This window comes from Oncorhynchus mykiss, chromosome 3 (genome assembly GCF_057628025.1).
Source record: "Oncorhynchus mykiss isolate SJ-2025 chromosome 3, ASM5762802v1, whole genome shotgun sequence".
In the NCBI taxonomy this organism is placed as follows: domain Eukaryota; kingdom Metazoa; phylum Chordata; class Actinopteri; order Salmoniformes; family Salmonidae; genus Oncorhynchus; species Oncorhynchus mykiss.
Genome location: NC_143024.1, coordinates 1,959,412 through 1,972,500, shown reverse-complemented (window position 1 = coordinate 1,972,500; position 13,089 = coordinate 1,959,412). Strand labels below are relative to the sequence as shown.

The 13,089-nt window shown below is 42.2% G+C and overlaps 1 protein-coding gene across 3 annotated transcripts in view; it reads right to left on the bottom strand.

Annotated features, from left to right (window-relative positions):
* Positions 1-12,512, bottom strand: part of LOC149984211 (tyrosine-protein phosphatase non-receptor type 2-like) — a 20,170-nt gene extending 7,658 nt beyond the window's left edge. The window contains exons 1-6 of one of the 3 annotated variants that reach the window (XM_090219293.1): positions 12,082-12,512; positions 2,514-2,604; positions 2,284-2,384; positions 1,368-1,466; positions 91-228; position 1 (exon numbers count right to left, since the gene is read on the bottom strand). The exon at position 1 is cut by the window's left edge and continues 209 nt beyond it. In XM_090219293.1, the coding sequence (XP_090075419.1) occupies position 1; positions 91-228; positions 1,368-1,466; positions 2,284-2,384; positions 2,514-2,604; positions 12,082-12,138 (487 nt within the window). In that variant the 5' untranslated portion in view covers positions 12,139-12,512. Of the gene's footprint in view, positions 2-90; positions 229-1,147; positions 1,195-1,367; positions 1,467-1,579; positions 1,657-2,283; positions 2,385-2,513; positions 2,605-12,081 lie in introns of those variants that run through there. The other 2 variants (XM_090219296.1, XM_090219300.1) reach the window with 2 other exon arrangements.
* Positions 12,513-13,089: the final 577 nt, after the last annotated feature.

Below are 13,089 nucleotides of genomic sequence, written 5' to 3'. Positions count from 1 at the left end.
TCTGGATAAAAGACATGTCGTTTTATTACGGTGACTGTTGCTAACAGCAACGTCCTCATGACACAGAGTCCGCGGAGACGAAGAGCTCACCTCTGTGTTCCTCAGCTCCAACACTCGTTCGATGTAGTTGGACTTGTCCTCTTCCTTCACTAGCGTCACGACAAACCCTGTGTCCGTGTAGGACAGCTGCCGTTCCTCAGCTGTAGGCCAGTACTGAGCACACTTCTCCTGTTGGGGGGGGGGACAATACATCAGTCAGCTGTAGTACTGAGCACACTTCTCCTGTTGGGGGGGGGGGGACAATACATCAGTCAGCTGTAGTACTGAGCACACTTCTCCTGTTGGGGGGGGGACAATACATCAGTCAGCTGTAGTACTGAGCACACTTCTCCTGTTGGGGGGGGGGGGGACAATACATCAGTCAGCTGTAGTACTGAGCACACTTCTCCTGTTGGGGGGGGGACAATACATCAGTCAGCTGTAGTACTGAGCACACTTCTCCTGTTGGGGGGGGGGGGGGGGGGACAATACATCAGTCAGCTGTAGTACTGAGCACACTTCTCCTGTTGGGGGGGGACAATACATCAGTCAGCTGTAGTACTGAGCACACTTCTCCTGTTGGGGGGGGGGGGGGGGGGGGACAATACATCAGTCAGCTGTAGTACTGAGCACACTTCTCACGTTGGGGGGGGGGACAATACATCAGTCAGCTGTAGTACTGAGCACACTTCTCCTGTTGGGGGGGGGGGACAATACATCAGTTAGCTGTAGTACTGAGGACACTTCTCCTGTTGGGGGGGGGGACAATACATCAGTCAGCTGTAGTACTGAGCACACTTCTCCTGTTGGGGGGGGGGGACAATACATCAGTCAGCTGTAGTACTGAGCACACTTCTCCTGTTGGGGGGGGGGGACAATACATCAGTCAGCTGTGATACTGAGCACACTTCTCCTGTTGGGGGGGGATAATACATCAGTCAGCTGTGATACTGAGCACACTTCTCCTGTTGAGGGGGGGGCAATACATCAGTCAGTCTGTTCCCCTTCTCTAGGATTCTGTTCAGCATTATAACATGTATGTAGGCTACTTACAGGCCCCTTCTCTAGGATTCTGTTCAGCATTATAACATGTATGTAGGCTACTTACAGACCCCTTCTCTATGATTCTGTTCAGCATTATAACATGTATGTAGGCTACTTACAGACCTCTTCTCCATGATTCTGTTCAGCATTATAACATGTATGTAGGCTACTTACAGACCCCTTCTCTATGATTCTGTTCAGCATTATAACATGTATGTAGGCTACTTACAGACCCCTTCTCTATGATTCTGTTCAGCATTATAACATGTATGTAGGCTACTTACAGACCCCTTCTCTATGATTCTGTTCAGCATGATAACAGCTTTGGAGTTCTGCTCCCAGACCATCAACCAGAAGTGACCACAGGTGTTCTTCAAGGGGCCCTTTGGGAGAAAACACAACACACTGCTTCATCACCAACTGAAACACAGACCAACAATTAAAATGTAGATAATTGGCTTCGTCCAATTTGACTAAACTTCTTGTATGTACTGACCTGAGACAGAATATAGGTTCTTTGGGCTTCCTCCACCATGACTAGACTACTTGTATGTACTGACCTGAGACAGAATATAGGTTCTTTGGGCTTCGTCCAATATGACTAAACTTCTTGTATGTACTGACCTGAGACAGAATATAGGTTCTTTGGGCTTCGTCCACCATGACTAGACTACTTGTATGTACTGACCTGAGACAGAATATAGGTTCTTTGGGCTTCCTCCACCATGACTAGACTACTTGTATGTACTGACCTGAGACAGAATATAGGTTCTTTGGGCTTCCTCCACCATGACTAGACTACTTGTATGTACTGACCTGAGACAGAATATAGGTTCTTTGGGCTTCCTCCACCATGACTAGACTACTTGTATGTACTGACCTGAGACAGAATATAGGTTCTTTGGGCTTCCTCCACCATGACTAGACTACTTGTATATACTGACCTGAGACAGAATATAGGTTCTTTGGGCTTCCTCCACCATGACTAGACTACTTGTATGTACTGACCTGAGACAGAATATAGGTTCTTTGGGCTTCCTCCACCATGACTAGACTACTTGTATGTACTGACCTGAGACAGAATATAGGTTCTTTGGGCTTCCTCCACCATGACTAGACTACTTGTATGTACTGACCTGAGACAGAATATAGGTTCTTTGGGCTTCCTCCACCATGACTAGACTACTTGTATGTACTGACCTGAGACAGAATATAGGTTCTTTGGGCTTCCTCCACCATGACTAGACTTGCATTGATGTAGTCGTTTTCAGAGTTTTGAAGTTTAACGCGACTGTGATCATCTGAAAACAGATATATTTCAATGTGTAAATTAAACCTATTTGCGACTCGTCAAGGTGTAAACATTCACCACATTGATGACTAGTGTAGCGTACTTCATGAATGATAGTTGCACAGACGAAGATACTTACAGGGGCTGACATCTCTATATCGGTTTCGATTCTGATTCTCTGGAAGTTTTGCCACCTTATATGAATAGTCGCTGGCTTGGTTTCGGATTTCCTGAGAAAGAATGAGAACAAATACCAGCCAGCGACTGTGAATACGATTTTCATTGAAATGTGTACAGGTCTGATCTACAGCAACTACCAGCAGACATCTGCAGTAAGAGCACTAACAAACAGGTTATCAACTTCTGAGAGGGGCTTACTACTGGGTATACACTACCTAACTAATTACCTAGGTCAGCTACTGGGTATACACTACCTAACTAATGACCTAGGTCAGCTACTGGATATACACTACCTAACTAATGACCTAGGTCAGCTACTGGGTATACACTACCTAACTAATTACCTAGGTCAGCTTACTACTGGGTATACACTACCTAACTAATTACCTAGGTCAGCTTACTACTGGGTATACACTACCTAACTAATGACCTAGGTCAGCTACTGGATATACACTACCTAACTAATTACCTAGGTCAGCTACTGGGTATACACTACCTAACTAATGACCTAGGTCAGCTTACTACTGGGTATACACTACCTAACTAATTACCTAGGTCAGCTTACTACTGGGTATACACTACCTAACTATTTACCTAGGTCAGCTACTGGGTATACACTACCTAACTAATTACCTAGGTCAGCTTACTACTGGGTATACACTACCTAACTATTTACCTAGGTCAGCTACTGGGTATACACTACCTAACTAATTACCTAGGTCAGCTACTGGGTATACACTACCTAACTAATGACCTAGGTCAGCTACTGGGTATACACTACCTAACTAATTACCTAGGTCAGCTACTGGGTATACACTACCTAACTATTTACCTAGGTCAGCTACTGGATATACACTACCTAACTAATGACCTAGGTCAGCTTACTACTGGGTATACACTACCTAACTAATGACCTAGGTCAGCTACTGGGTATACACTACCTAACTAATGACCTAGGTCAGCTACTGGATATACACTACCTAACTAATGACCTAGGTCAGCTTACTACTGGGTATACACTACCTAACTAATGACCTAGGTCAGCTTACTACTGGGTATACACTACCTAACTAATTACCTAGGTCAGCTTACTACTGGGTATACACTACCTAACTAATGACCTAGGTCAGCTACTGGATATACACTACCTAACTAATTACCTAGGTCAGCTACTGGGTATACACTACCTAACTAATTACCTAGGTCAGCTACTGGATATACACTACCTAACTAATTACCTAGGTCAGCTACTGGGTATACACTACCTAACTAATTACCTAGGTCAGCTTACTACTGGGTATACACTACCTAACTAATTACCTAGGTCAGCTACTGGGTATACACTACCTAACTAATGACCTAGGTCAGCTACTGGGTATACACTACCTAACTAATTACCTAGGTCAGCTTACTACTGGGTATACACTACCTAACTAATTACCTAGGTCAGCTACTGGATATACACTACCTAACTAATGACCTAGGTCAGCTTACTACTGGATATACACTACCTAACTAATTACCTAGGTCAGCTTACTACTGGGTATACACTACCTAACTAATTACCTAGGTCAGCTTACTACTGGGTATACACTACCTAACTAATTACCTAGGTCAGCTTACTACTGGGTATACACTACCTAACTAATTACCTAGGTCAGCTTACTACTGGGTATACACTACCTAACTAATTACCTAGGTCAGCTACTGGGTATACACTACCTAACTAATGACCTAGGTCAGCTACTGGATATACACTACCTAACTAATGACCTAGGTCAGCTACTGGGTATACACTACCTAACTAATGACCTAGGTCAGCTACTGGGTATACACTACCTAACTAATTACCTAGGTCAGCTACTGGATATACACTACCTAACTAATGACCTAGGTCAGCTACTGGATATACACTACCTAACTAATTACCTAGGTCAGCTACTGGGTATACACTACCTAACTAATTACCTAGGTCAGCTACTGGATATACACTACCTAACTAATGACCTAGGTCAGCTACTGGATATACACTACCTAACTAATTACCTAGGTCAGCTACTGGGTATACACTACCTAACTAATTACCTAGGTCAGCTACTGGATATACACTACCTAACTAATTACCTAGGTCAGCTTACTACTGGGTATACACTACCTAACTAATTACCTAGGTCAGCTACTGGATATACACTACCTAACTAATGACCTAGGTCAGCTTACTACTGGATATACACTACCTAACTAATTACCTAGGTCAGCTACTGGGTATACACTACCTAACTAATTACCTAGGTCAGCTTACTACTGGGTATACACTACCTAACTAATGACCTAGGTCAGCTACTGGGTATACACTACCTAACTAATTACCTAGGTCAGCTACTGGGTATACACTACCTAACTAATTACCTAGGTCAGCTTACTACTGGGTATACACTACCTAACTAATTACCTAGGTCAGCTTACTACTGGGTATACACTACCTAACTAATGACCTAGGTCAGCTACTGGATATACACTACCTAACTAATTACCTAGGTCAGCTTACTACTGGGTATACACTACCTAACTAATTACCTAGGTCAGCTTACTACTGGATATACACTACCTAACTAATGACCTAGGTCAGCTACTGGGTATACACTACCTAACTAATGACCTAGGTCAGCTACTGGGTATACACTACCTAACTAATGACCTAGGTCAGCTTACTACTGGATATACACTACCTAACTAATTACCTAGGTCAGCTACTGGGTATACACTACCTAACTAATTACCTAGGTCAGCTACTGGGTATACACTACCTAACTAATTACCTAGGTCAGCTACTGGGTATACACTACCTAACTATTTACCTAGGTCAGCTACTGGGTATACACTACCTAACTAATTACCTAGGTCAGCTACTGGGTATACACTACCTAACTAATGACCTAGGTCAGCTACTGGATATACACTACCTAACTAATTACCTAGGTCAGCTACTGGGTATACACTACCTAACTAATGACCTAGGTCAGCTACTGGATATACACTACCTAACTAATTACCTAGGTCAGCTACTGGGTATACACTACCTAACTAATTACCTAGGTCAGCTACTGGGTATACACTACCTAACTAATGACCTAGGTCAGCTTACTACTGGATATACACTACCTAACTAATTACCTAGGTCAGCTTACTACTGGGTATACACTACCTAACTAATTACCTAGGTCAGCTACTGGATATACACTACCTAACTAATGACCTAGGTCAGCTACTGGGTATACACTACCTAACTAATGACCTAGGTCAGCTACTGGGTATACACTACCTAACTATTTACCTAGGTCAGCTTACTACTGGGTATACACTACCTAACTAATTACCTAGGTCAGCTACTGGATATACACTACCTAACTAATGACCTAGGTCAGCTTACTACTGGGTATACACTACCTAACTAATGACCTAGGTCAGCTACTGGGTATACACTACCTAACTAATTACCTAGGTCAGCTACTGGGTATACACTACCTAACTAATGACCTAGGTCAGCTACTGGATATACACTACCTAACTAATTACCTAGGTCAGCTTACTACTGGGTATACACTACCTAACTAATTACCTAGGTCAGCTACTGGGTATACACTACCTAACTAATTACCTAGGTCAGCTACTGGATATACACTACCTAACTAATTACCTAGGTCAGCTTACTACTGGGTATACACTACCTAACTAATGACCTAGGTCAGCTACTGGGTATACACTACCTAACTAATGACCTAGGTCAGCTACTGGATATACACTACCTAACTAATTACCTAGGTCAGCTTGCTACTGGGTATACACTACCTAACTATTTACCTAGGTCAGCTACTGGGTATACACTACCTAACTAATGACCTAGGTCAGCTTACTACTGGGTATACACTACCTAACTAATTACCTAGGTCAGCTACTGGGTATACACTACCTAACTAATTACCTAGGTCAGCTTACTACTGGATATACACTACCTAACTAATTACCTAGGTCAGCTACTGGATATACACTACCTAACTAATTACCTAGGTCAGCTACTGGATATACACTACCTAACTAATTACCTAGGTCAGCTACTGGATATACACTACCTAACTAATTACCTAGGTCAGCTTACTACTGGGTATACACTACCTAACTAATTACCTAGGTCAGCTTACTACTGGGTATACACTACCTAACTAATGACCTAGGTCAGCTTACTACTGGGTATACACTACCTAACTAATTACCTAGGTCAGCTACTGGGTATACACTACCTAACTAATGACCTAGGTCAGCTTACTACTGGGTATACACTACCTAACTAATGACCTAGGTCAGCTTACTACTGGATATACACTACCTAACTAATGACCTAGGTCAGCTACTGGATATACACTACCTAACTAATTACCTAGGTCAGCTTACTACTGGGTATACACTACCTAACTAATTACCTAGGTCAGCTACTGGGTATACACTACCTAACTAATTACCTAGATCAGCTACTGGGTATACACTACCTAACTAATGACCTAGGTCAGCTACTGGATATACACTACCTAACTAATTACCTAGGTCAGCTTACTACTGGGTATACACTACCTAACTAATTACCTAGGTCAGCTACTGGGTATACACTACCTAACTAATTACCTAGGTCAGCTTACTACTGGGTATACACTACCTAACTAATGACCTAGGTCAGCTACTGGGTATACACTACCTAACTAATTACCTAGGTCAGCTTGCTACTGGGTATACACTACCTAACTATTTACCTAGGTCAGCTACTGGGTATACACTACCTAACTAATTACCTAGGTCAGCTTACTACTGGATATACACTACCTAACTAATTACCTAGGTCAGCTTACTACTGGGTATACACTACCTAACTAATTACCTAGGTCAGCTACTGGGTATACACTACCTAACTAATGACCTAGGTCAGCTACTGGGTATACACTACCTAACTAATTACCTAGGTCAGCTACTGGGTATACACTACCTAACTAATTACCTAGGTCAGCTTACTACTGGATATACACTACCTAACTAATTACCTAGGTCAGCTTACTACTGGGTATACACTACCTAACTAATTACCTAGGTCAGCTTACTACTGGGTATACACTACCTAACTAATGACCTAGGTCAGCTACTGGATATACACTACCTAACTAATTACCTAGGTCAGCTTACTACTGGGTATACACTACCTAACTAATTACCTAGGTCAGCTACTGGGTATACACTACCTAACTAATGACCTAGGTCAGCTACTGGGTATACACTACCTAACTAATTACCTAGGTCAGCTACTGGGTATACACTACCTAACTAATTACCTAGGTCAGCTACTGGGTATACACTACCTAACTAATTACCTAGGTCAGCTACTGGATATACACTACCTAACTAATGACCTAGGTCAGCTACTGGGTATACACTACCTAACTAATGACCTAGGTCAGCTTACTACTGGGTATACACTACCTAAGTATTTACCTAGGTCAGCTACTGGGTATACACTACCTAACTAATTACCTAGGTCAGCTACTGGGTATACACTACCTAACTAATGACCTAGGTCAGCTACTGGGTATACACTACCTAACTAATTACCTAGGTCAGCTACTGGGTATACACTACCTAACTAATTACCTAGGTCAGCTACTGGGTATACACTACCTAACTAATTACCTAGGTCAGCTTACTACTGGGTATACACTACCTAACTAATGACCTAGGTCAGCTACTGGATATACACTACCTAACTAATTACCTAGGTCAGCTACTGGGTATACACTACCTAACTAATTACCTAGGTCAGCTACTGGGTATACACTACCTAACTAATTACCTAGGTCAGCTTACTACTGGGTATACACTACCTAACTAATTACCTAGGTCAGCTACTGGGTATACACTACCTAACTAATGACCTAGGTCAGCTACTGGATATACACTACCTAACTAATTACCTAGGTCAGCTTACTACTGGGTATACACTACCTAACTAATTACCTAGGTCAGCTACTGGATATACACTACCTAACTAATTACCTAGGTCAGCTTACTACTGGGTATACACTACCTAACTAATGACCTAGGTCAGCTTACTACTGGGTATACACTACCTAACTAATTACCTAGGTCAGCTACTGGGTATACACTACCTAACTATTTACCTAGGTCAGCTTACTACTGGGTATACACTACCTAACTAATTACCTAGGTCAGCTTACTACTGGGTATACACTACCTAACTAATTACCTAGGTCAGCTACTGGGTATACACTACCTAACTAATTACCTAGGTCAGCTTACTACTGGGTATACACTACCTAACTAATGACCTAGGTCAGCTACTGGATATACACTACCTAACTAATGACCTAGGTCAGCTTACTACTGGGTATACACTACCTAACTAATTAGCTAGGTCAGCTTGCTACTGGGTATACACTACCTAACTAATGACCTAGGTCAGCTTACTACTGGGTATACACTACCTAACTAATTAGCTAGGTCAGCTTGCTACTGGGTATACACTACCTAACTAATGACCTAGGTCAGCTTACTACTGGGTATACACTACCTAACTAATGACCTAGGTCAGCTACTGGGTATACACTACCTAACTAATGACCTAGGTCAGCTTACTACTGGATATACACTACCTAACTAATGACCTAGGTCAGCTTACTACTGGGTATACACTACCTAACTAATTACCTAGGTCAGCTTACTACTGGGTATACACTACCTAACTAATGACCTAGGTCAGCTACTGGGTATACACTACCTAACTAATGACCTAGGTCAGCTTACTACTGGATATACACTACCTAACTAATGACCTAGGTCAGCTTACTACTGGGTATACACTACCTAACTAATTACCTAGATCAGCTACTGGGTATACACTACCTAACTAATGACCTAGGTCAGCTACTGGATATACACTACCTAACTAATTACCTAGGTCAGCTTACTACTGGGTATACACTACCTAACTAATTACCTAGGTCAGCTACTGGGTATACACTACCTAACTATTTACCTAGGTCAGCTACTGGGTATACACTACCTAACTAATTACCTAGGTCAGCTTACTACTGGGTATACACTACCTAACTAATTACCTAGGTCAGCTTACTACTGGGTATACACTACCTAACTAATGACCTAGGTCAGCTACTGGGTATACACTACCTAACTAATTACCTAGGTCAGCTACTGGGTATACACTACCTAACTAATTACCTAGGTCAGCTACTGGGTATACACTACCTAACTAATGACCTAGGTCAGCTACTGGGTATACACTACCTAACTAATGACCTAGGTCAGCTACTGGGTATACACTACCTAACTAATTAGCTAGGTCAGCTTACTACTGGGTATACACTACCTAACTAATTACCTAGGTCAGCTACTGGGTATACACTACCTAACTAATTACCTAGGTCAGCTACTGGATATACACTACCTAACTAATTAGCTAGGTCAGCTTACTACTGGGTATACACTACCTAACTAATTACCTAGGTCAGCTACTGGATATACACTACCTAACTATTTACCTAGGTCAGCTTGCTACTGGGTATACACTACCTAACTAATTACCTAGGTCAGCTTGCTACTGGGTATACACTACCTAACTAATTACCTAGGTCAGCTTACTACTGGGTATACACTACCTAACTAATTACCTAGGTAATTACCTAATCACCTATCCCTAGCCTAGAACCTCTATAACCCTGTCTATAACCCTGTGTCATATCCCTAGCCTAGAACCTCTATAACCCTGTCTATAACCCTGTCTCCTATCCCTAGCCTAGAACCTCTATAACCCTGTCTATAACCCTGTCTCCTACCCCTAGCCTAGAACCTCTATAACCCTGTCTATAACCCTGTCTCCTATCCCTAGCCTAGAACCTCTATAACCCTGTCTCCTAGCCTAGAACCTCTATAACCCTGTCTCCTAGCCTAGAACCTCTATAACCCTGTCTCCTAGCCTAGAACCTCTATAACCCTGTCTCCTAGCCTAGAACCTATATAACCCTGTCTCCTTTCCCAAGCCTAGAACCTCTATAACCCTATCTCATATCCCTAGCCTAGAACCTCTATAACCCTGTCTCCTAGCCTAGAACCTCTATAACCCTGCTACTATAATACTAAAAGTAATGTAATTGGCCTCAACAGGCCCAACACTGGATTTTACTACATTGTAATGGAATGTAGGCAGAAGGATTATAGTCCTCATAATGAAAACAGCCACTAGGATAACATTGTAATCAACTCACATCCATGACTCTTCACATGTACATATCCATTGTACATGTTTGAAGATTAAATGTTGCCATTATTGATCATAACATCAGAAATCAGCGATTCAGAAAGATTTTTGGCTAAATTCTTACAATTATTTGAATAATTCAACATCTTTATATATCTAGTTCGTCTGGCTCAAGTGGTTGATAATTCTACATCACTATGAACATTTTTGGGCATTCACAGGTGTGAAATTGCCCAATAAGACCCCATAGAGTTGTTGGGCGGCCATATTGGGAAAAGGCTTCTATGGGGTTAATGTGTGAATTCTGTGATGGCCCTGTAAATACAAATCCCTTTAAAACCCTGTTCTCCCTGTGTGTGTGTGTGTGTGTAACTTGGTGATTCTATAACCAAAGTCACATTTCAAAAACATAGCTGCCCCATTACAATGACACCTTTATGGGCGATTTTTAAACAATAGTTTGGTGTTGGTGCTTTCAAAGTTGGTTACATTATATATAATGTAACCAACTTTGAAAGCACCAAGTAATTCTGATATGAACACTAGAGGTCTGTTGACATGAAGATTCTGAAAATGTGTCTTTCCAATTATATATGATTAAAGGGTATAAGAGAGCAATACCTTGTTGTATACTGACATTGTTGGTCATAGTAAAATAAAACAAACTGTAATAACACACAGAAGGCTACTATCACATATTTTTCAACTCTAGGGATATAAAACTCAAACATGAACTATAACACGCTCATAATAACTACAACTAGAAAACAGGACTGTGTGTTCCTTATGGCCGAGTAGGTAGTTATAAAGGCTGTTGTTAACTTGAGCTCCAGACATCCACTTCGCTGTAAATCTGCCCAGTTTCCTAGATATGGCAACACATGCGCACATATTATTTCAGGAAGTGTTTGCGACTTCTCAGAAACAGGCGAGCCAGCTAATGTTGATGCACGTTTTCCGGAAGTCTGACTTTTCTCCTGTGAAGCTTAGTTTATCTTTCAGGATGAACACCAGTTTAACTAGTATTATTCATTCAATATACCGTTAAAATTACATAGTTTGGTGCTAGCTAGTATGATGGATAATGTGCATAATTGCTAGCTAGTAACCGGGCAGATAGCTAGCCAATTTAGTTAGCAACATAACTAACGTTAGCTAGGTTAGCAACCGAAAATAACACATTGAATGCCCAACTTACATTATAAAGGTTTTGCCACTGCCCAGACGAATCTATTTCCTCAAACTGTTGATCCATTTTGGTATTGATATTTCTGTCTTGTGAATATAGTCTGAATGTTATCGTTGTCAACGGTATGTTAGCTGGCTAGCCCCAACTGACAGCCATCTACCGCGGATAGTCAGCCGACTGTGTGGGGGATCTACGTCATCTCCACCAGACCTCTTTGCATGACGGATGGTTCACCTCGTCTGGGGGTTGCCCAAACTCTGGTCCTGGGTGCACGTTTTGGTTGTTGCTCTCTCTAACGCAACACAGCTGATTCAAATAATCTAAGCTTAATTATGAGTTGGTTATTTTAATCAGCCCAAAACGGACACACAGGACAGAGTTTGGGAAACCCTCAGAACCCTGAAGAGGAGAACTATCCATCATGTTGGCGTCGGTTCTGTGACACCATTGGAAGGGTGGCACCTGTGGGAGGAGTGTGGGAGATTATTAAAAGGATGAGTGGGGTCAGAAGGGAGTGGGATTATACAGTGTTGACGAGTGGGAAGGATGTGGCAGTAACAGCTGAGGAGAAAGCAGAGATGATGGCCAAAGTGTTCGTCTCAGTGCATAGCTCTGTACATTTGTCAGAGGAGGCGGAGCATCGTGGAGTGCTGGATAGGAGGGAGGATGTAGCTGATGTGTTGAATGCGCCATGACAGGTGAAAAGGGCAATAGGTAAGGCTGGGTTAACTTCACCTGGGAAAGATGAGGTGTTCTATATTATGTTGGCCCATGTTAGTGATGAGGCTCTGGATAAGGTATTGGTGTTGTACAACAGAGTGTAGGAGGGAGGGAGGGGGGGGTTGGGGGGGGACTACAAGGCAGTTGGAAGGAGGCAGTAGTGGTACCAGGGAAGGACCCAACAAGGCCAACAAGCTATCGGCCAATAGCTTTAACATCACATGTATGTAAGATTATGGAGCGTATGATAACTGAGAGGCTAACTTACTTCCTGGAGAGCAGTGGGTTAGTATCGCT